At 44.0% G+C, this 24,095-nt stretch overlaps 3 protein-coding genes across 4 annotated transcripts; 2 read left to right on the top strand and 1 right to left on the bottom strand.

The window, feature by feature from the left end:
- Positions 1-464: 464 nt before the first annotated feature.
- Positions 465-23,125, top strand: LOC141643408 (actin-depolymerizing factor 2-like). Of its 2 annotated transcripts, none has more exons than XM_074452561.1 (3): positions 465-602; positions 21,910-22,175; positions 22,828-23,125. In XM_074452561.1, exons 2-3 carry the CDS (start codon positions 21,928-21,930, stop codon positions 22,994-22,996), a joined length of 417 nt encoding a protein of 138 aa, XP_074308662.1. In that variant the 5' UTR covers positions 465-602; positions 21,910-21,927; the 3' UTR covers positions 22,997-23,125. The 2 variants fall into 2 exon arrangements, with proteins under 2 accessions (XP_074308662.1, XP_074308663.1); XM_074452562.1 differs by lacking the exon at positions 465-602 and adding an exon at positions 21,640-21,741.
- Positions 1,951-6,200, bottom strand: LOC141631231 (uncharacterized). Its single transcript, XM_074443931.1, has 3 exons — positions 6,059-6,200; positions 3,268-5,645; positions 1,951-3,163 (listed from the first exon to the last, which is right to left on the bottom strand). Exons 2-3 carry the CDS (start codon positions 3,988-3,990, stop codon positions 2,432-2,434), a joined length of 1,455 nt encoding a protein of 484 aa, XP_074300032.1. The 5' UTR covers positions 3,991-5,645; positions 6,059-6,200; the 3' UTR covers positions 1,951-2,431.
- On the top strand, positions 17,128-17,901 carry LOC141641656 (uncharacterized). Its single transcript, XM_074450311.1, has one exon. It carries the CDS (start codon positions 17,128-17,130, stop codon positions 17,899-17,901), a length of 774 nt encoding a protein of 257 aa, XP_074306412.1.
- Positions 23,126-24,095: the final 970 nt, after the last annotated feature.

Raw genomic sequence — 24,095 nt, 5'->3', positions numbered from 1 at the left:
ATTAAGCAAAATAAACTTTTCAAAGTGTATCAATAGACAAAATGAAATTTTCTAAAATTTAGCAATTTACTAAATCCAATAAAATACGTAAGGTTTTACTTTTAATAACACTTTTCGTTACCACCCGTGCAGTGCACAGGTTTAAAAACTAGTATTAAGTGCAATAGAATCTAAAATAATAAAGGATGTGCTAAGAATGACATGAGTCCAATTCAAATCCCACAAACAAGCAAGGAACAGGACTCGAAAGAAAGGCTTAAAATATCTCCTACTTAGACATAAGAGTATATACAGAGTACCCAACATTTTTTAGTTTCTAGTCTAGGATGATGTCTAAAAAACCTTCATATCTACCAACACAAGACAAGAATCATTATATTAGCTTTCCAAAATAAAACCTCAGTAGACTAACAAAACTTTTCAAGTCTGATTGATAATCTTGCATCGCAGTAATGTCTGATTGTTGTGGACATTTGGCCAATTTTGGGTTGTATCAGTTGAGTAGTTGATTCTTGATAGGCTAGCAATCTAAAGCTAATCTTCATTGATCGGTTGGAATTGACTCGGATTAAGCTATGTAATTAACGGAATAGGAGAGGAATGTAAGTGATACTCCCTCCGTCATTTGTTGTCATTTTCCATTTTTGGGTGTCTCAATCAATTGTTATCCTTTCTATTTTAGGATTGCATTTGATGAGTAATTTGATACTACACATTCAATTTGGTCCACTTGTCATTTAATAATTGGCCCTCTTCTCTTTCCTTCGTCTTTGTGCCAAAACCAAACGACAACAAATGATCGGAACGAAAGGATAAACAAAATAGGAGGTAGTATTACTAAGAGTAAATTATCAATTACACCCACGTCAAAAGCACTTTTTTACATTTACTCCCACGTCAAATTTTTTTTTTTAAATTACACCCAAGTTAATTGCTCAGTTTACAAATTGCACCCAATATCGGAATCCGGCCAAATTTCCGTCAATTTTCAAAATTTCTGGGATAAAACATATTTTTAGGATGATTTTGCCCTTCTGCCTTTCTTTATGAACCTTGTGTGTGTTTGATGTTTACTCTCTCATTCATTCCCTTCCCTTCTTCATCCTTCTCTCATATTTTCCCTAATTTGATTTCCTCCATTGTTTTCCTCATCCTCAAGGTAATTCATTCCCCATTGTTTTGTTTTTGTTCAATGTGTGCAATTTTATTTATTTTTATTCAATTAATTTCGTTTTCGTTTATTGTTGTCATTGTTCTTGATAATTAGGTTGTCTTTTGAATATTAGGGTTAAAAATTCAATCAAAATGTCAATTGAAAGTAGCTATGAAAGCACTCATCATAGTGGCATTGATGAGCAACCCAGGAAATGTCTTTGTGGTGTACCAGTTGCCATTTTTACGTCTTCGACTCAAGACAATCCAGGAAGACGATTTGAGAAGTGCAAGTTCTCTAACCCAACAGCTGGTATGGTTGGTTGTCGTTGGTTTCATTGGCATGATCGTGTTCAAACAGAGTGGAAAAAAGACGTTATCAACAAGTTGAAGATGGAGAAGAGGATTGGTGATTATGAAGTTGGTTGTCTGACTCGTGAAATCCAGTGGTTGAAGGAGGATAGGAAGAAGCTGCAATTTGAGATTGAAAATTTGAAGAACAAAGCCTTCATGTCAAAGTATGAGGGGGCAGTTATTGCAAAGGGTACCTATGGTAGTGTTTGCATTTATCATCATCAGTTTCATATTTGTTCGTCGTATGTAATTCTAATTATCAATGTTTAATGTAATGGCAATGACAATGTGGCTTTTAAATGGTTAATGATAATGTCAGACCTTATGTTTCTTAATTGTTTCTCCGTTACACACTTCAATCTCAAATTGCATTTGGTTAGCAAACTGAAATGAAACAAATAATGCACTTGGCATCATACTGAACTGATGAATTGGACACAGATGGGTGAAAAAAACTTGTTGAATTAAAACATCTTGTTCAACAGTACAATGTTAATTATTGAAAAACAACATGACATCAAGTTCAAAAGAAAAGGTTACAAGTACTAATTGTTCAAAAATAACATTACAAGTACTAATTGTTCATAAATAACAAAAGCTAGTTGAAACTAATGAATAAGTATGCTCAAGACTGCTGCCATGCTTGATTTTCTTGAATACTAGAAGCTTGGGATAATAGCTCTGTGAATGATAAAGAAGTAGTTGGTGCAGTGTTTGTTGATGGCATAGCAGTAGAGGTGCTTGTTGAAGCTCCATTCAAATGTGCTATTTTCCATGCCTCCTTTTGAGCTGCCCTTGCCATTGCTTTCTCTCTGATGTTCTTTGCCCATTCACTTCTTTTTTGTGGTCTGCCACCAGGTGCCCTCACAGCAGTCTTTGGAGGTGCAGGTGGGTTTTTGCAAGTTCTCTTGTAGTGCCCCGAGCCTCAACAGTTGCTGCAAGTTTTAGGCCTTTTTCCCCTCCTGAGTTGCTGGTCTTCTTTCTCTCCAGCTTCTTTTCTTCTCTTTTTAACCTTAGGTCTCCCTGGCATGGTCCTTAAAGCTGGTGGCAGTGGCTCTGGCATACCTGCAGGTTTCCAATGTCTTGCCCCAGGCATAGGGGAAACTTTGTTGGCATAGGTAAGCATATATCTCTCTTTTGAATATGATGCATCCACATAATCTTTTGGGTCCATTCTCTTTTCTAAGAGACAAGCCATTGCATGTGGGCAAGGCAAACCAGTTATGTTCCAATAATTGCACCCACAAGACCTCTCTTTCAAGTTTACTACAACTTGTTCCCCTCTGAGTTCCACCTCAAATTCATGTTCATCAGATTGCATAAAGTGAGCAAATCTAGACTCATCCTTTGCCTTCTCTAAGTATTTTTTCACATAGGGCATCACTCTCCCTTCATATGATTTAGCACCCTCTCTTTTTTGACATATTCTTTGCATAACATACTTTCTCATCCATTCTAATTGTGTGAGTATTGGTTTATCTCTAGCATCTTTCAACACAGCATTAAATACTTCACAAACATTGTTAAGGAAAAGGTTTGACTTACAACTATAGTCAAATGCATGCCTAGACCAATGCCTTGGGGGAATGTCATTCAAAAAGGACCATGCATCCCTTGATAAAAATTTCATGCCCTCCATTTCTTTTGAGAAATCAGCCTACACAGTTAAGAGTAAACATAAAACACTATAAGAGTAAACATAAAACAGTTAAAAGTAAACATAAAAAAGAAAAATTTACCAAAATGTAAGAGTAAACATACCCTTGTCAAAGCTCTGGTTGCTGCCCAAAATGTGTCTTTGTATAATTGACCACTAAATCTCAACTTCAGATTGGCCCAAATGTGTCTAGCACAAAATCTGATATTGGCTTTTGGCACCACAGTAGCTAGGGCATCAATTAGACCCTTCTGTCTATCAGACATCACTGTAAGCCCTTCTCCCTCCACTCTGCCTATGTCATTAGCTAGAAGCTCCAAAAACCATGTCCAACTCTCTCTATTCTCCACCTCAACTACAGCCCATGCCACTGGAAATATGTTATTGTTTGCATCAATCCCAACTGCCACCAGACACATGCCAGGATATACACCTCTCAAATGACACCCATTCACTCCTAGTATAGGCCTACATCCTGTTATGAACCCTTCTTTACATGCTTTGAGGCAGATGTAAAATCTCTTGAATATAGGTGGAGGCCTCTCAATATTGTCACACACAACAAATGCTGAACTACCAGGATTGTACTTCAACACTGCTAATGCATACTCCCATACCTTAGCATATTGATCCTTGCCATTACCATGAATCATCAGCTTTGCCCTAGATCTTGCCAACCAACATCTCATGTAGGTCACATGAACTCCTAGCTCTTGTAGCACATGTTTCTGGAATTTTTGTAACTTCCAATCAGTATTGTTTCTCCAGAACTCAATGTACTTTTGAGCTAGGTACTCAGAACCCACTTTTCTATTGTAACTGGACATTACACAGTTATGCTTCAAGTGTAACCAGTGATTTCAAATATTTCTTCTGTCATATTCCTAGCATGCACTCTATACTTACATGGATTCTTAATCCCACAAACACACTTTCCCAACTTTGACCTCTTTTTGTTCCACTCACACTTACACCTATTGTAACAATGGGCTGTTACTTTGTCCCTTCCATTGTGTGAGTAGTAGAAGTCATAGCCATTTTCTACGTTATGCTGCACTAAAGCTTTCCTAAAAACCTCAACACTTGGGAAGGTTAACCCTAACCTCAACTTTATAGGTTTGCTAAAGTCATGGTCAGGGTTAAATGCAGGGTTAGAACAGCCCTCATCATCATCAGATCCATGTAGACTTCTCAACTCATCTGAGTCATAGTCCACATCTGCATCCACATTCACATATAAGTCATCAACCCCATATAAAACCCTCTCTTTTGCTTTTGAAGGTTCAACTTCACCTTTGTCTTTTCCCTTTGACTCTTCAATGCCTAAAGCAGCTTCTATTCCCTTTACAGATAACCCAGTGTCTTCCTTTTGAAATAAATCATCAGTCTTATTTAAACCAATCTCAAACGCATCCAGACCAAAATCATCACTGCTTTGCTCACTAACCTCAGAATCAGTAAACTCAGATTCTTCTACTATTTTTTCAGGTACTTTCTTCCTCCCTTTTCTCAGATCTACTCTCTTTCATTTCTTTCCCAGATCTGCTTCTTTCTTCTGCCCCTTTCTCACAACTAACTTCTTCTCTACCTTTCTCACAATTGCTTTCTTCTTGCCATTAGCAGCCTTTCTCAAATGACCAAACTCAGGTACATCAGTGACCTTAGCTTTACCTTTACCTTTTCTGTTAGCTTTTTTATGTACCCCAAGCTCAATAAACCCTGAAACTACTCCACTCACACTACCAGTCTCCTGCTCACAATCTCCATTTATTTCCCTAATCACAATCACAGGTTGAACATCATAGGTTAACTTCCTTTTTAAGGGTAACTTCTCCCTACCAGTGATCACATTTACATTAACAAGGTCAGCTTTTGTGATCTGTTTTGCTGAAGTTTGTGGTGTATTTTTGTGTTCTCTAGGGCTTCTTCTTAAAGGTAAGAGAGGTAAGTGAGGTGCATTAGTTGGGGTAGGTATTTGTTGTGTGGGTGCTTTGAATTGGGTAGGACAAACACTGGAACTTTGGGGCTCTGTACTTTGTTCTTTATCACATAAAGAACTATTTCCCACCACAGCATCTTTTTTCAGTGGGCCCACATTGACACTTTTGTCTTTTTGTAAAACAGTAGAAGCAATAGATTCTATTGTTAATGGTTCAGTAATCCACACAGTTAGTGTCTTGGTATTCTTACACAAAGTCTTTAATTAATTGATTATATCAAAGCAAGAAACCAATAACCCCTTTCCATTAGCATCACGAATACTCCTCATTGGTCTTCTATACCAAATTTCTGAGTCATCTCTCTTAGTTAATCTACGAGCCAATTTCTTATACATGTCTACAGTCACATTATCAAGCAGGACACCACATTGAAGATGTACAGCACCACCCACATAATCAAACTTCCCTTCGTTACATATAAATTCACCACCATAATAGACACGCAAAGTTACCCTTGTATGAGTAGTTTTTGAAGCCATTTCCTACAATATATCCACAACAATAAAGAAATTGAAAGATTGGAAAACCTAAACTAAGCCACAGAAATGCAAAACCCCTAAACACTATAAACCCAGAAATTTCAAACCCAAACCCAGAAATACAGACCAAACCCAGAAATGCATAAAGAAACAAGAGTACAATTCAAACCCAGAAATGCATAACTTAATTTAATGGCAAATTATTTTAAACACAGATTATGAAAACCTAGAAATTAGGATGAGCAAAATTAACCAAACTAATTCAATGGGTAGCAAAGATAAAGTCGCAAATTAGGATAAACAACATTGAATAATTCCATAGCAATGATTATTAACGTGATTGATAGCAACATAAATCAAAAATTAAAAATTAACCAACAAACAAATTATAAAGAAGAGATGAAAGGGGAACTTACAGAAGATTATTAACGTGATTGATGGTGACGGATGATCAATATACTAATAATTAAGATTTAATTGGGGGAATTTGAAAGGGGCAGATTTTGGGGAAATATTTGGGATGAAATTAGGGTTAACAGTGAAAGGGGGGAAGTGAATGAAGAGTTAACAGGTTGATTCACAATTAGAAACACGCGGGGGCAAATCTGTCATTTTACACAGTTTTTCACCTGAAAATGGGATGGGATGCAATTTTTAACCTGAGCCATTAACTTGGGTGTAATTTAAAAAAAAAAATTGACGTGGGAGTAAATGTAAAAAAGTGCATTTGACGTGAGTGTAATTGATAATTTACTCTATTACTAAATAGCCCTTCTTCTGTTCTTCGCGTGTTTGGTGCGTTAGTGCGTATCAGACATAATGTATTATGGAGTTGATAGCATATGAGTTATGAGATTTGGTGGCCCGATAATTTTGATTCCAAAATCATGCTATGCTCGATCATGAGGCAAGTAAGAGTGTCCATTTAGATATTATTTGCTAACGAGATGAGATTTTTGTCGACCTTTTAGACCATCCGCATCCGTGAATATTCACCAATTTTCACTCTACACTTTTTCACCTATTATCTCTCCAATTCACCATTCACCTCACATTTCCACTCACCACCAAAATTTACCAAAAAACAACCACATCAACAAATACTCAACTTTCCTTCTCTTTCATACTTTACTATACCCTACACTATCCACCACACATTCCACCACACATTCCACTAACTTACACTATATTTATTTTTACTTCATTTTAATTATTTGTAATCATATAAATTTTTCGATTTTTCGATTTTATAATTTATTGTTATTATTGCAAATTCGATTTTCTTTTTTTTTTTAAACGGCTTTTTTGCATATAAATTAAGGTAAATTCGAAACTCTCATACTTTAATTCGTTTTAGGTGGATTCATATTATTGTGTGAGAAACTATATTGATATTAGACTCATTTTATAGAGGGTAAAAAATCATAAATTCTGAATATTATTTCTTTTGTAAAAAAAAAATTATTTAATATATTACATAAAAGAGCCGTTACATATAGTCATTGTGTGCAAATAAAAAAGTTGTTGGACTGTTTGCCACGTGGCAATCCCTTATTGGGTAGAAACAAAAACAAATTCCACAAAATTTGGCAAGCCCTATCTCCATAATTTTTTATTGATTCTCACATACACTCTCTCCATTTCTCGCACAGGTGAGAATTTTCACACCATTTCACACCCTTTCTCTTCCTTTCTATTATTTTTTATTAAAAAGTAACTTTTCATGAAAATTGTGAAGAGGCGTGAAGAGGCCGTTGTGGCTGCTCTTAGAGTTGAACTTTTGACATAGTATACGAGTATGTACTTTAGTATATATTAATATTCAAAAGTCAGCCTTTCATTGTTTCGCGATAATGTAGATGTCGGATTGTCCATTTTGATAATGAGAATGTATGTACCTTTTAGTATTTGTAGATAATGTAAAGGGTTATTTAATGTAAATACTCCAAAACTATTAGGGTCCTTCTCAAATTACTACAGACTTTAATTTAACTAACATTATACCCAACTATTACATCTATTGTCCTAGAATAAAATTGCGGTTTTATTAACCGGAAGCAGCAGATCCTTTTTCTTATAGGACATTAGGACCCTCTTTGTTCCTCATAATCCTATTTTCTCTCCCTCATATTCCTTTTACTACCTTACCTGCAACGCTCCCCTCTTCCATTTTACTTTCTTTTTCTTCTCTCTTCTTCTTAAAATTTCCTCCATTGCCATATTCATCTACTTCAGCCTTTCGTTTTTCATTCTTTCCATGGTCATTTGTCTGTGAATAGGGTGGCTAATTAGCACCAATTATAATGACTAATTAGCACTAAGTAAAAAAATCCCCAAATCAATTTGGGGGTTAGGAGAAGAAAAATAGATGACCTGATTTGAGATGATGTCATTTGAATATCCTGAGACCTGAAATTACACAAATTTTACTTTAAATAACCCTGTTCCGGGTGTAATTCCAGAGCAAGTATCGTTACCACCCGTGGCTTGTAGAATAATGTCTTGAGTTGAACCCTTCTTGCCTTTATCGTTCCTCTCGGCCTCTCCTGCAACAATGAACGAACTGAGGGCTTGGCTTTGTGCCAAGCGTACTCACTCCGACGCTCAAGTCAGTAAACTTAAAGGATTAAGTTGTGTTACTTGGCTAGATATGTATTGTAGAGAGATAAGGAAGATATTACCAGATGAATAGTGTATTTAGGTTAAGTTGTGGGATCCTTTCCTCAATGAAGGTTGAGGAGTATTTATAGGCTTTCACCTTTTGTCACGTAGTGGCCAAGTGGCTAGCAGGTGGAAAGACCGATCTACCCCTCGGCCGAGGGACCTATGGTAGGCCGGCGGGCTATGTTGACTCACCGCCGAGGGGTCTTGGATATGAGTACGCGGGTATGTGTCCCGGCTGGCAGGTTGTCACGCCGAGACCCAGGCTAACAGGCCGATGGGCTGCATCGGCTAGGCTGTCTAAGTCGTTGACTTGCTGTGGATATCTTTGACCTTGTTCAATTATGTTGACTTGGTCAGCGGTGCAGAATATGCCCCATCAATTTGCCCCCAGCGTAGTCTATGTCGTGGTATGGGCTCCGATGTACGTTTGAGCGTATATTCTGCGCAAGTAATTTGTAACAAATGTTCTGCATCGGCTTCTTCTGCGGCGGCTTCTTTTACCTCGGCCTGGTCTACCCTAGGCCGTACCATATCCCCCCTCCACATGGATGCGTAAAAGGTATCCGATGTGGAAAAGAAAGTGACGCTGGCCGAGACCAGGGTTGAGAGTGCCGGATGTTTTTGATTGCCCCCGGCCGGCGCTACCTAGCTTGGTTGATCGAGTGGCCGGCGGAGAACAGATGCTTGGGAATTTTTTGAGGAAGGTGAATAGGCGGAGAGATATGAATGGGCGTGTTGAAGACGCTTGGTCACTGTTGCATTAATTGACGTCTAACTGTTGCAACGATTGACATCCCGTGGTTGCATGTCCGACACGTGTCTGCACGCTGATTGGTTGACGCTTCATGGGCTGTTCGCTGATTGGTCCTTCTTTATGGGCTTTTCCCTATAAATAGGGCAGCTATTCCGTGAAATTGGCCACCAATTTCATTCTCCAAAATTTTTCCTCTCTAAACTCTCAAGGGCTTCCTTGTCTTCTAATTTTCAGAGTTGTTACTCCGGCGAGTGTTTTTCTTCAAGGTAAACAAACTTCCCAATTTCTTAACTTTGTAAGTTTTTTATTGTAAACATGTCTTCTGCTGATGCCGAGCCTTGTAAACCGGCGCACGGGGGTTCCCCGTCGCGTCTTGATGAGGAGGAGAAGTTGGACGCCCTCCTGATAAGGCCTGGGGGCCCTAGGTCTCCTTCTCCTGAAGTCGATTCTCGAATTTTGGAGGACTGGGAGGATGACGATGATGTCGATGATGACGCAGACGATTTTGGTGATGATGCTGAAAGTGCTCGTCCCAAAGAGAGGAGGCAGTACGTTATGGATCACGGTGACGTCTGTAAGGCAAGCGTTGACCGAGCTTGGACCCATAAGTTGGCCAGTTGTTCTGGTGAGAAGTTTTTTGAGGGCCACTTTTTCTTTGGCAGGGGATATAAGATTGTCATCCCTGAGGAGGGTCAGGCCGTCTGTTGCCCTCCACCGGGCCATACTGGTGTATATATGCGACACTTGGAGTACGGGCTCCGGTTTCCGCTGAACGAGTACGTCATGGCTATCATCAAAGCTATGAACGTCGCTGTGGCCCAACTGCATCCGTTGGCCATGAGGACGATAGTCGGCTTTGTGTGGCTTTGTCTCCTCAAGGGGGAGGCCCCGACGGTGAATTTATTCCGCCGGCTGCATTATCTCCAGCCGTCAATCTCTGGCCGCGTCGGTTGGTACAGTGTGCACATGGAGAAAGGTTATGTCTCTGTTGACAAACTTACTTCTTGCAAAGACTGGAGAGATCGGTGGGTGTACGTTAAGGTGTCGGATGACTATCCGCTGCCCCGCTGCTTTCAGCACCAAGTTAACTTGCGGTGTGAGACTAAGGCGGAACACGACAGATGGGTCTCCCGGAAAAAACTCAAGATGGATGCCAGCAGGGTCTCTCTTAGGGAGGATGAGAGGTCACATGAGGCTCTTTGAGGCGGACAAGAGTGGGGTGCCGAAAAGATGGATTCCCCCAACGCAGATCATTCTTCAGGATGTGCCGCTCTGCCATGTCGGCCTCATACCGGCCTTAGCACAGGGTGAGTGGGGTCGGTATGAGGCCCATCACCGCTGTCAATGTTCCTGTTCTTCGAACTCCGATTTAATTCCTCTATTTAATTCTTGCTTTGTTTCCTTCGCAGACCACTTTGGACCGGATTTGTCCGAGGATATCCTCCGGAGAATGGGGCTGCACAAAGACAAAACCGTTGCTAACTTGCATCCCAAGGCTCTGACCCACGACCGTCGGACGTCGCCGAATGATCTTATGGACCAGCAGCTGAAACGCTTGAATGTGGTGGAGGCCCAGGCGAAGGTTGTTAGTAATATGCCGCGCCATACGCGAAAAACAAATCCTTCGGCGGTGATGGCGTCGACATCGGCTCCGCCTTCCACCCCCCCTGTTCAGAAGGAGACGGTGGAAGTCGTTTATATCTCCAATGGCGATGATTCCGGTGAGGAGGAGGGGTCTCCCCTTGTCCGTAAAAGAAAGCAGACAGCCTTTACCGCTGCCGTTGCTTCTGCTGCTGACGAGGAAATGCACCCTTCGGCCAAGAAGGCCAAGCACGGTATTGATCTATCCGGTGGCTCAGATTTAGCCGGTTCATCAGGCGCTGCCGATGACAGGCTTTTCGGCATGCCTATGTATGTTGATACTGATGCCCCCCTTTTTTTTTAAAAAATTTTGTAGATCAACCGCTGTCGGCCGCCGCTCTTGTTGAAGCGAAGAAACGGAGGAGAACCCGCGCGGTGGTGATCATAACGTCGCTCGACTCTTCATCCCGAGAAGGTTTTCCTTTCCGTCCGCAGTGGTGATCATAACGTCGCTACGACTCTTCATCTCGGCTTGTGGCGGAAGGCGCGAGGTTGATTAAGAGATCAAGGTGGAACGAGCGACCGCGCTCGTATCATGGAGCGGGGAGAAGGCCGTGGCTCAATCCGCTTTTGAGCTTAATGCCACTAAGAAGGTGGCCACGAAGGCGAAGCCGGATCTTCTCAATGAGCGGAGGCTTCGGGGAGGCCGAGAAGGCGCTCTTGGGCGAGAGAAAGCTCGGGAGGACGCCGAAAAGGAGGTCCTTCTTTGAGAGGGCCAAGGCCGAGACTTCGCGGCCGAAGTTGAAAAGTCGCCGGCGAAGTGTGGCCTCGTTCGGGGCACGCCGACCTCTATCTCCAAAGCAGAGGAATGAATTCGAGGAACGGTTTCGAGATCCGGGGAAGGTGATTCGGAGCAAGGAGGCCTTCATCAGGCAAAAGGAGGATGACATTGAGATGCTCCAAACCAAAATGCTCCCCGACATGTGCTCCGACCGGATCCGCCGAAGCAGCTGCCAGGGAAGTAATTGAGGAGCTCTTCCCTCTTGAAGGTTCCTTTCCGTGGAGCAAATTCGACGAGCTGTTTGACGACAAGCTCGAAGCTAAGGAGAAGGCCGTGGAGGAGAGGGTCAAGGAGGCGGTGAGGGTGAAGATAGAGCAGGAGGCGGCCGAGGAGGCAGCAGCCCTTGCTGAGAGAGCAAAGACGGCCAATGAGGAGGCCAAGAGAATGAGGGAAGCTGAGGCTGCCGAGGCAAAGGCTGAGGCTGCCGAGGCAAAGGCTGAGGCTGCCAGGAAAGCCGCTGGGTTGCCCACCGAAGGAGACGCGCTACTACTACGCTGCGATGGCGAGCAAAGAACGATCATAGGGAGATGATGTCTGTACCCTTTTGCCTTTCCGTCTTTGTATTTTGTACAACTTTGGCAGGTTGTCCTTTGGCTGACCTTTATAGGGACGGCCGTCGTTTGTATTTCTTGTAATTTGTTGAACATATTTAATAAGAGCTCGTTTCTTCTGCCTCCGGCTTGGCCGAGGTCTTTACCTCATTCCCTTTTCCTTGTGCTAATAGTTGAGCATCTCAATCTGTACTTAACGTTTCACTTTGTCTCTGGCTCGGCCGAGGTCTTTTCTCATCCTTGTCTGAGTTTTTTTTTTTTTTTTTTTTTTATTAATTGGGCGTCTCCTCTATTTCCGCCTTGGCTTGGTCGAGGCAGTCTTAGAGTGCGTTCCTCAACTGTGCAACGCTTCTAAGGCGTTTTGATCGCTTTGCGAATACCAACTGCGCTGGTCGTGACCGTCGAGGTATTTATTTCCTGAGGGTGATTGCCATTCTTGCCGGTGTGACGGTGTCAGCCGGCGAGTGCTCCTTGTTAGTGACTGCCGCTCTTGTTGGTATGACGGTGTGAGTGGCGTCTATTTCTTGATGATGACGGCGGCGTCTACCACTTGGAGTGACTGCGACGGCGTCTACCTCTTGGGGTGACTGTCGTGGCGTCTACTACTTGGGGTGACTGCGACGGCGCTATTTCTTGGAGGAGATCGCCGCTCTTGTCGGTGTGACAGTGTGAGCCGACGTCTGTTTCTTGATGATGACGGTCGTGGCGTCTACCACTTGGAGTGACTGCGACGGCGTACGCCTCTTGGGGTGATCGCTAGTGGCGTCTACTACTTGGGGTGACTGCGACGGCGCCTATTTCTTGGAGGAGACCGCCGCTCTTGTCGGTGTGACAGTGTGAGCCGACGTCTGTTTCTTGATGATGACGGCCGTGGCGTCTACCACTTGGAGTGATGCGACGGCGTCGCCTCTTGGGGTGATCGCTGCGTGGCGTCTACTACTTGGGGTGACTGCGACGGCGCCTATTTCTTGGAGGAGATCGCCGCTCTTGTCGGTGTGACAGTGTGAGCCGACGTCGCTTATTGATAGAGACTGCCGCTCTTGTCGGTATGACAAAGTGCGGCGGCGTCCGCCTTCCTAGTGACTATGGGGAAAATGAACGTTCTGATGGAAGACTTGGACGATTTTTCATTAGATAAAAAACATGCGTCGGGGTGCCCACAACCGTATTGGACACCTCCGTCGTTACACGAGTTTTCCCGAGATTATCGATCAAAGGCACACCTTCCCGGTCAGCCGCTAGCTACATCCATGAGGTCGCCCTCCTGTTGTAAGGATAGGCTTTTCCCTTTCTCTGATTTCCTTGCTACTTTGAGGGATTGCATGTTGCATCCTCCGGCGGCTATCGGACGTTGACCACTTCGTCATTCTCGTCTTTGGAGACGAGCTTATGCGCTTCCCCGGTCCGAGACATACATCGGTGTTAGGGCCCGATGGACATCACGTGTCGGCCTCACTCGGGTGATTCGGCCTATGAGAACGTTGTAGGCGGACGAGCCGTCGATGACCACGAACTCGGCTAGGACATTTTTAGCCGCATTCTTTTCGCCGAACGTCATCGGAGTCCGATTGATCCTAGTGGTACCGGGCCGGCCCCGGAGAAGTCGTATAGTGGGTTGGTGCGGGGGCTCAAGTCCTTGACTTTCGGGCCGAGGCTGAGGAAGCACTCCCTGAACATGATGTTCGTGTACGCGCTGTGTGTCAATCGTGCACCTTTTGACCAGGTGGTTGGATATGTCCAAATTGACTACAAGTGGGTCGCTGTGAGGAGCGATGACTCCTTCGTAGTCCTTCCTTCCAATGGTTATGTCGGGGATGTTGGAAGCGGGGATCGCTGTGGTGGGCACAAAGTTGATGGCCTGATATAGCTCGTTCAGGTGCCGTTTGTGCCCATGGGCGGACCCTCCGTTCTCGTTGCCCCGATGACAACATGGATCACTCCTATCCGTTCAAGACGGATTTCTTACCCGAACCGTCGGCGTCGGTCTTTTGGCTTTTGGCAACGTACTTGTCGAGGCTCCCCTTCCGATCGGCTCTTCAATGGCATTCTTCGATGCCGGCGTCGTTGGTTAGATGGTCGGTGTGGCGTGGTACTCACGATCGGCTCGTGTCACCATCACTTTTTGGCTTGGGGGTCTCTCCCACTTCGGCCCTCGTTTTGCTCGGGCGAAGACCTCGGCGGCGATACGACGAGAGGGGTTTTATCACTATACCGCCTCGGTGGTACGTTCTGAACTCCACCCGGCGCCCGCCGAGTCCTGTTTCCTGGCAGACTTGTCTGACCGTGACCTATTATTCTCACGGCGTCTTTCATCGGACCGTGACCCGTTGTTGTCACGGCGTCTTTCATCCGGGTTGTCCTCCCGGCGCTCTTCTTTTTACGAGTGCTCGGCCTCGCTGGGGCCTACCCCGGTCTTGTGATAGTCCTCTACCTTGATGGCTTGGTCGGCCAACTTTCGCGGCGTCCAAGCCCAGGCCTCCGCACTTGATGAGCTCATTTTTAAATCTCCCCTTGGGAGGCCCTTCATCGGTCAAGGCCGCCGCCGGGATTGATTTCCGAATCTGCTGGACCTTTCCGTCGAACCTCTTCACATAGCTTCGTAGAGACTCGCCTCCCTCCCGTTTGATAGTTAGGAGGTCCGATGTCTCCACGGCCCTTCTCTTGTTGCAAGAGTACTGGGCTAGAAAGGCGTCCCTTAGGTCGGCGTAATAGTATACCGAGCCGTCGGGAAGCCCCTTGTACCAACTTTGAGCCATTCCATGCAGAGTTGTTGGGAAAACTCGGCACCAGACCTCATCGGGTTGCTCCCATACCGACATGTAAGACTCGAAAGCCTCGGCGTGGTCGGTGGATCGCTATCCCCTTGTATGATAGAGGTGGCAACTTGAGCTTAGTTGGCACCGGACTTCTAGGACGTAGGCGCGAGGGGTCATCGACCACGTGTCGAACGACACGCGGCGATCGGCTCCTCGCATTCCTAATCCGGCTTCTCTCCTCGTAGCGGGAAGGACTCCTTCTTCGACTTGGACTTCTCCTCCAACTCGTTGAGTCGGACTCCTACGGCTCCTTTGGGGTAAGCCTCGTTCGTCTTGCTGGGGGACGCTGTCCTCCCATGAGTGCGGGAAGGACTTAGGTCTACCGCGCCCACTTTGGGCTCCCCGGCGACTTGACTGCGTCAGCTTCTCCTAGTGCTCCGTTCAAATTTCTCGGAGTCACGTTTTGTGCCCTGGTCTCCTGGACGGTTTCCGCCGCTCTTGTCGGCGTGACGGTGTGAGCGGGCGTATTGCGATTAGGTCCAGGGGCATTTTCGGTTTTGCTACGTCAACCACATGTCCCATGATGGTGACCTGGTTGGGCGGGCGGCGGCGTGTCGGGTATTGTTGGCATCCCGAACTCCGGTTGGATTACTCCGCCGGTGGAGGGCCGCACGACTCCACTTGTTGAAAGTATCATCTTGGTAGAATGCGGTTTCGTCGGTCACGACTGCGTCTTGTTGTTTCGACATCTTCTTTAGCTTTTTGGGTGGGTTTTTGTTTTTTTTTTTTTTGTTTGGGAATGAATGTGACTAGCTTCTAGTGTCTTTCCCCACAGACGGCGCCAATTGTTCCGGGTGTAATTCCAGAGCAAGTATCGTTACCACCCGTGGCTTGTAGAATAATGTCTTGAGTTGAACCCTTCTTGCCTTTATCGTTCCTCTCGGCCTCTCCTGCAACAATGAACGAACTGAGGGCTTGGCTTTGTGCCAAGCGTACTCACTCCGACGCTCAAGTCAGTAAACTTAAAGGATTAAGTTGTGTTACTTGGCTAGATATGTATTGTAGAGAGATAAGGAAGATATTACCAGATGAATAGTGTATTTAGGTTAAGTTGTGGGATCCTTTCCTCAATGAAGGTTGAGGAGTATTTATAGGCTTTCACCTTTTGTCACGTAGTGGCCAAGTGGCTAGCAGGTGGAAAGACCGATCTACCCCTCGGCCGAGGGACCTATGGCAGGCCGGCGGGCCATGTTGACTCACCGCCGAGGGGTCTTGGATATGAGTACGCGGGTATGTGTCCCGGCTGGCAGGTTGTCACGCCGAGACCCAGGCTAACAGGCCGATGGGCTGCATCGGCTAGGCTGTCTAAGTCGTTGACTTGCTGTGGATATCTTTGACCTTGTTCAATTATGTTGACTTGGTCAGCGGTGCAGAATATGCCCCATCAAACCCAATGTTAAGGTATACTATAGTCAAAATACAGTGAGTAGAATGGTGACAATCTATGTTATTAGTCATGGTAAGGTATCAGATCGTAAAAATCGCGACGAAGATAATATCTCTTTGTAACTTAGTTCTCATCTGATGAAATTAAACGTGGGCCATTTCAGATTCATACATTCAATTATTAATTGGAATCCAGTTAGTCTAGAATTCAATTCAATGCTACTGATCATTACTAATCTTAATATTTGCATAAAACAGTAAAGAAGCGTGGGTGTTGAACTGTTGATTTATGCGGGTGGTAATGGCGGTGGTTAAATTTGATGGTTTATGATGTGTGGTTGTCAATGTTCAAAATAATGGTGAACAAGTGATAAGAATGATGTATGGACTATGGTTGTTAATTAAGGGTGAAAAAGATGATAATAATAGGATAGCCTTTTGAAGGATGACTTGACTAACAGGTAATAGGTCACTCAAGTCTATTATGAGAAGAGATGTTAATACTTGAGTTTATTCTAAAATAAAATGAAGTTGAGAGTATTTTGAGAAGACCGCCTATAGTTAAGAGTATTCGTATTAAATAATCCTAATGTAAATGCCAGTTTGTTAAGTTTTATGTGAGCGAATCGGTTCATGTTTGCTAGAGATATAGTGGAATTCAGAATTTCAACATGGGAACTAGGATGTAATAGTAATAGACTATAATACGGGTCTTATATTCTAAGCCCGTATCCATGTTGTCTTGTATTGGGCTGTGAGCCTAACCCTAATTTGTATTACCTATATAGTTTTGGAATGAGAATGAGAAAGGCAGATTATCGATTCATTTGTTTAGCATGGTATCAGTGTCTAATATCTCAAAATCATAAAAATACAAACCCTAGCCGTCACCATGACAAACGGTGAAGGCAGCTCAGGGAGGAAAATCGACCTTTCTTCCCCGTATTACCTGGGTCCTCAAGACAAACCAGGTGACACTATCACCCACATCCGTCTTACCCTCGACAATTTCGATGAATGGATCCACGATGTTCGTGTTGCGCTTAAATCGCGCCGAAAGTATGTCTTCGTTAATGGTACCATTAACGAACCAAAACCCCCCTGTTCGGATGATGATTGGGAAACTATCCACTCTATACTTGTCTCGTGGTTGTCTCGTACAATCTCCGATGAGGTACATGCCCTACTTCCGAAATTTGAAAACGCTAAACATTTATGGGATGCTCTTCACGAGCGGTTTGCAGTCGTTGATGGGTCTCGGATTCACCAAATTCAGGCGGGTCTCCGGGACTGTCATCAGTCGGAGGGGATGTCTGTCACGGTCTACTACGGAAAATTGTGTCAACTGTGGGACGACCTTGACAAACATCAACCCATTATTGAGTGTAAGTGCTGCTCGAATTGTACTAGCGCCAAGCAACACCTTGAACGCCGTGAATCAGACCGTTTACATCAGTTCTTGTTAGGCCTTATTTCCGCACAATATGCATCTCTACGCTCTCTAATTTTGGCCCAAAACCCGCTGCCGACTGTGGCTCGGGCTTATCATATGGTGTGTCAAGAAGAGCGAGTCCGCGGTTTTGGTAAAACACCCGAGGTTTCGACTGAAATTGCCAGTTTTAATGTCCGCTCACAAGGTTTAATTCCCCATAAACCTCCTTCTTAGATGTCGCGAACAGAGCGCCAACAATTATATTGTAACCATTGTAAGTGTAGTGGTCACGATCGCAGCATGTGTTTTGATCTCACCGGAGAAGTTCCCGACTGGTATTATGAATTACAAAACAAAAGGCGGAGTTCCGGCCGTGGGTCGTCTGTTCGAGGCCGTGGTGGGGGCCGTGGCAGTGGAAGTGGTCCTCGCTCAAATCAGGAGGGCAGTAGTCGAGGTGATGGTCTCCAGCCCGAAGCCACCAATTCGGTTCAAACTAATCCCACGACATCCACTGCTGACGCGTCCACATCCTCGGCATCCTTAGTAACGGTATATGGCACACCCACCCATGATCATTCTGGTAAGTGGTTAATTGATACGGGATGTTCTCATCACGTAACTGGTAATTATGCGCTGCTATGTGATGTCCGAAATACCTCACGTCGAGTTGCGGGCTTACCTGATGGCTCGAAAATTATTGCTTCCGTTGTTGGTCGAGTCGATGTCACTCCGACTATTTGTCTCGATCCGGTTTTATATGTACCACAATTAACGTGTAATTTAATTTCCGCATTTGAGTTGAGTGATGCGCTTCACTGTGAATTCATTACTAATGCCACTTCATGTACTATACAGGACCGGGCTACGAGGGAGGCGATTGGCAAGGGTGAAAGGCTAGATGGACTCTACTATCTCTGTCAAAAACCGGAGGAGGTGAATGTTGTGACAGTTGGGTCGTCTGTTTTTAAGCTATGGCATAATAGGCTGGGTCATCCATCCGAGCAAATTGTTAAATTGCTCCCTTTCTTACGTAATAGCAAACATTCTTTGTCAAAAACCATGTGAGGTTTGTCATCGAGCTAAACATATTCGTAGCAGTTTTCCTTTGAGCAATAATAAAAGTCTGAATGCATTTGAATTAATACATTGTGATTTGTGGGGACCTTATGACATTCCTGCGACGACCGGAGCACGATATTTTTTGACATTGGTGGATGATTTCTCGCGGGGTGTATGGATTTATTTATTAAATGCCAAAACCGATGTCACTAGTAAATTTTTATTGTTTATTGCCATGATTAAAAGACAGCTTTTTGCTGACATAAAAATTGTAAGAAGTGACAACGGCACCGAATTCCATGCATTAAAACCATTTTTTTCCGCACAAGGAATTTTGTTTCAGTCATCATGTGTGGGGACCCCTCAACAGAATGAAAGAGTAGAACGGAAACACCAACATATTTTGAATGTAGCTCGGGCCTTGCGATTTCAGGGTGGTCTTCCGATTCGGTTTTGGGGGGACTGTGCTTCGGTTTTGGGGGGGGAATGTGCTCTTGCAGTTGCTTTTGTCATTAATCGTACTCCTTCTCGTTTACTTAACGGTGCCACACCATATGAGCTAATATTTAAATCTCCGCCCAATTTCGACATGTTAAGGGTCTTTGGGTCTTTGTGCTTTGCTCATAATCAAAGGTCGAAAGGGGATAAGTTTGCTAGTCGAAGCAGAAAATGTGTATTCATGGGGTACCCGTCCGGGCAAAAAGGTTGGTACCTCAATGATCTCGACCGTCAAGAATTTTTTGTCTCACACGATGTAAAATTCTATGAAGATCAGTTCCCTTTTCTAGATAAAGCATCCCCTACTGTACCCTCGTCTGCTATTTTGAGTGACACTCCTGAAACTGACTAAATCATTGAATGGGACGATGAGACAGCTGATCAGGGCCCTCCACCACTCGTTAATAACCCGGAGGACACCCCACCAGTTACCCTGTCTTCAACCGGTGGCTCTCTTCTGACTGGTCCGAGTGGGCCCACGCCTGATAGCTCCCCACCGTCACCTCCTATGGGCCGTGGTCACCGAGCCCGTATTCCATCGACAAATCTTCGAGATTATGTGCTAGATTTCGACAGTGATGACAATGATAGTAGTCCATCTAGTGCTGCTCCACTCCACGTGTCAACGCTCACCTCAGGTACTCCGTATCCTCTTGCTAATTATTTATCCTGTAACAAATTCTCGTCTCCACATCGTTCTTACTTGGCAGCTTTAATTACTCATACCGAGCCACGAAATTTCAAAGAAGCGGCTCACAGTAAAGAATGGCGCGCGGCCATGGAATCTGAGATGAAGGCTTTGATTGATAATAATACTTGGGTACTCGAGTCCCTTCCTTCCGGTAAGAAAGCACTTGGAAGCAAATGGCTCTACAAAATTAAATACAAGTCCGATTCTACCTTGGAAAGATATAAAGCTCGTTTGGTTCTATTCGGGAATCATCAAACCGAAGGTGTGGATTATGACGAGACCTTTGCCCCGGTTGCTAAAATGACGACTGTTCGTGCTTTTCTGACCGTGGCCGCTGCAAACAATTGGTACCTTCATCAGATGGATGTCCACAATGCCTTCCTTCACGGTGATTTGGAGGAAGAGGTATATATGCGGTTACCTCCGGGGTTTCAGTCTCCGGTCCCCGGTCTTGTTTGTCGCCTGAAGAAGTCTTTGTACGGTCTCAAGCAGGCACCCCGGTGTTGGTTTTCTAAGCTTGGGTCCGCTCTGAAGAGGTACGGTTTTTCTCAAAGTTATTATGACTATTCTCTCTTCACATTTGTGAAAGGTGCGGTCCGCATTCATGTCCTTGTCTATGTAGACGATTTTATTGTCTCTGGAAATGATCTCCCTGCTCTTGTCTCTTTCAAAGAATATTTGCATAAATGCTTTCATATGAAAGATTTAGGTGATTTAAAATACTTTCTGGGGCTCGAAGTGGCCCGTAACTCCGATGGTATATTCTTATGCCAACGCAAGTATATCCTCGACATCCTTCAAGACCTTCAAGAGGTGGGTCTTCTCGGTTGCAAACCCGCGGCTACTCCTATTGAGCAACAGCATCACCTTGCTTCCAGTGGTAGTAAATTTCTCACCAATCCCGAGCCATACAGAAGACTAGTGGGCCGGTTGGTCTACCTTGTTGTTACCCGACCCGACCTATCTTACTCGGTCCATCTTTTATCTCAATTCATGAGTGCTCCTCGGGAGGATCACTGGAATGCGGCTCTTCGTGTTGTGCGTTACTTGAAGGGCACTCCCGGCCAAGGCATTCTTTTATCTTTTATCTGCTCGCTCTCCTTTGACGTTGTCCGGATGTTGTGATTCGGATTGGGCTAAGTGCCCCGAGTCTCGTCGGTCTTTAACGGGTTGGCTTATGTTCTTGGGCTCTTCTCCTGTCTCGTGGAAGACCAAAAAGCAGCCCACTGTGTCTTTGTCCTCCACTGAAGCAGAGTATCGAGCTCTTCGGGCCATTACATGTGAAGTTAAGTGGCTCAAGGGGTTACTAGAGGACTTGGGGGTCTCCCATCCTATGCCAGTCGAGATTTTCAGTGATAGTAAGTACGCCTTGCACATTGCTCAGAATCCGGTTTTCCATGAGCGTACGAAACATATTGAGATCGACTGTCACTTTGTCCATGATGCTATTCAGCTCGGCCTCATTGCGCCGTCTCATGTTTCGACCACGGTTCAGCTAGCCGATGTCCTTACCAAAGCACTTGGCGTATCTCAGTTCATGTCATTGGTTCGCAAGTTGGGCACTTTCAACCCGTATGCTCGAACTTGAGGGGGGGGGGGTAATAGACTATAATACGGGTCTTATATTCTAAGCCCGTATCCATGTTGTCTTGTATTGAGCTGTGAGCCTAACCCTAATTTGTATTGCCTATATAGTTTTGGAATGAGAATGAGAAAGGCAGATTATCGATTCATTTGTTTAGCAAATAGACAGTGGCTTTTCGCCAATAGTATGAAATGGTGGCGTTAGTGAAGAGGGTGTAACAGACGTAACTCAATTTAAATAGGTTCTGAGCTGCACTGTCTTACTCACTCTAAACTGCTGTCAGTGTATTTGTTTTAACTTATGTATGGTCCTATGGATATACTGGTGTCATGGTGTGCCCTCACTGTCGTGCGTAAGTTCTTTTGCTAACCAATTATATCTTATTCTCTTTTGCCTGCACAATTAACAGGCTAACGCAGCTTCTGGGATGGCTGTGCATGATGATTGCAAGCTGAATTTTCTGGACTTGAAAGCTAAGCGCACATACCGCTTCATTGTATTCAAGATTGAGATGGAGCAAAAGCAGGTAATTGTTGAGAAGTTGGGGATGCCAGCTGACACTTATGAAGATTTCACTAAAGCACTTCCAGCTGATGAATGCCGCTATGCTGTTTTCGACTTTGATTTTCTGACGGAGGAGAATTGCCAGAAAAGCAAGATTTTTTTCATTGCATGGTAAATGTTTGACTTGCATCTTTAGTTGGTTCAATCCCTTTCATAGCTACCAGAAGGTAAATGATTTGGTTAGAGGCTTAGAGCTAATTCTTTCCAATTAATCTTCCATAACACAATCTCATGATGAAATAATGTGAGGCTAATTGCGCGCGGTCGCGCCTTTATCTAATAAGATGTAACACCTGAAATAATTAGTGTTATCTTATGCGGATGCATCTAAGTGTATTACTCGGCCATTTATGAACATTCGAATGTTATGGACTTTTAGGATGTGTTTGGATTGAAAGAATTGGAGGTAAAAAAAAAAAAGGGAAGGAGAGTAGGGGATATAATATCCCTTGTTTGGATAGCAAATAAGGGGGAAAGAAATGGATTTGGAGGGATCCATTTTCCCTCCTCTAAGCCTAATCAAAAATTCAAAATCTCTCCACAATAGGCAAGATTTGGAGGGAAATTGTATCCAAACAACCACACTCCATTCCCCCTCCACTTCCCTTCTCTCCTTCCCCCTCCTCTCCCTTTCTCTCCACGTTTGCTATCCAAACACTCCCTTACAGTTTTACTAGTGTCTTAAGTGTGGAGTGTTTGTCAAGGCTGCAAGACGTAATATGACAAGTCTAAGTTGCGTGGCCAATTTGGATTCTTTATGAAGGTCTCCTGACACAGCAAAGGTGAGAAGCAAAATGATATATGCAAGCTCGAAGGACAGATTCAAGAGGGAGTTGGATGGCATTCAGGTAGAGTTGCAAGCAACCGATCCTACAGAGATGGGTCTAGATGTATTCAAGGATCGCGCACATTGGTTCAGCTTGCTAGGATGAGCATGTTTTACCTTTCTTGCATGCTATTTCCAAACGTGTAAAGAATGTGACATTAATAGTTTGTTGATGGACGACGCCGGCTGTTATATTGCTTAAATTTTCTGAGTTTGACCTTATAAATCTTGTGAAGTATGGCTATGCCTATCTAGATCAATATTCACAATCTATTGTCACCTGGATGGATTTAATTCTTTGAGTGACAGTCTGTTGGTACAGTGTCGTACTTCTGGTTTTCATGTCCGTAGTGTGTATTTGTTTGCGAGGTTGACAGCTCGATTTTGCTGGCTTTTGAAAAGCTACTAAACTTGCTCATGGTTTATTGCTGTAAGAATTTTCCATGTTATGAAGGTAAGTGTAATTCTGTGAAATGTACTTCAGAACTGTTTCTGAGGAGCATTTCTTATGTGAGATGGAAATGGTCTGTACTGCTTTATTACGCATTCCAAATTTCCAGAATCTATTGTGCAAGTGTTTATTTCAGTCTCATCTTTTGTTGAAATTTGATTTGACCGCCATCGAACTTTTCTCGAGTTGTAAATTTGATTTGTAGATCCATTTATTCTGCGACTAGTGTCAGGGAGTTGTGGTAGTTGAATTGTTGTGTGATCGATCATCAGTATGTCCAAATAGCCAGCTTTGTTTTCGTGTCTCGGCACTATGCCTGTATTGGTTGTTCAGGTCTCCCCTTTATACAAAATCTCTCTTCTATTTTAACAAGCCATATATATAAGCTGGAGTAGCGGGTTTCTGTAAATCCAATCATACACGGTCAATATACACTCTGAGGTGAATCTGGAAATTCTCGGCACATTCCTTAACTTCCAACTGAACTCATAAGTGACCAGCACACCAAATTCTTACAGTTTGCAAGAACAGTTCTTGAAAGTTGATGTGCTGACAGAATTGCATGGGAGTAATTATATTACGACTGAGATACTGATACAATTGAGAATCTCATGATTCCGATTGACAGTCTTACCGACTTTTCTCAATGGTTGATCCGAACTTGCATCACCTGCATGTTACAAAAATCCAGCGAGTCTCATGATTTCAATTCACAGTTCTAAAACTTAGATCCGAACTAGTAGAAACGTACTCC

The sequence above is a fragment of the Silene latifolia genome, chromosome 2 (assembly GCF_048544455.1).
Source record: "Silene latifolia isolate original U9 population chromosome 2, ASM4854445v1, whole genome shotgun sequence".
NCBI classification, from domain to species: Eukaryota; Viridiplantae; Streptophyta; class Magnoliopsida; order Caryophyllales; family Caryophyllaceae; genus Silene; species Silene latifolia.
This window is presented reverse-complemented; position numbering and strand designations above follow the sequence as displayed.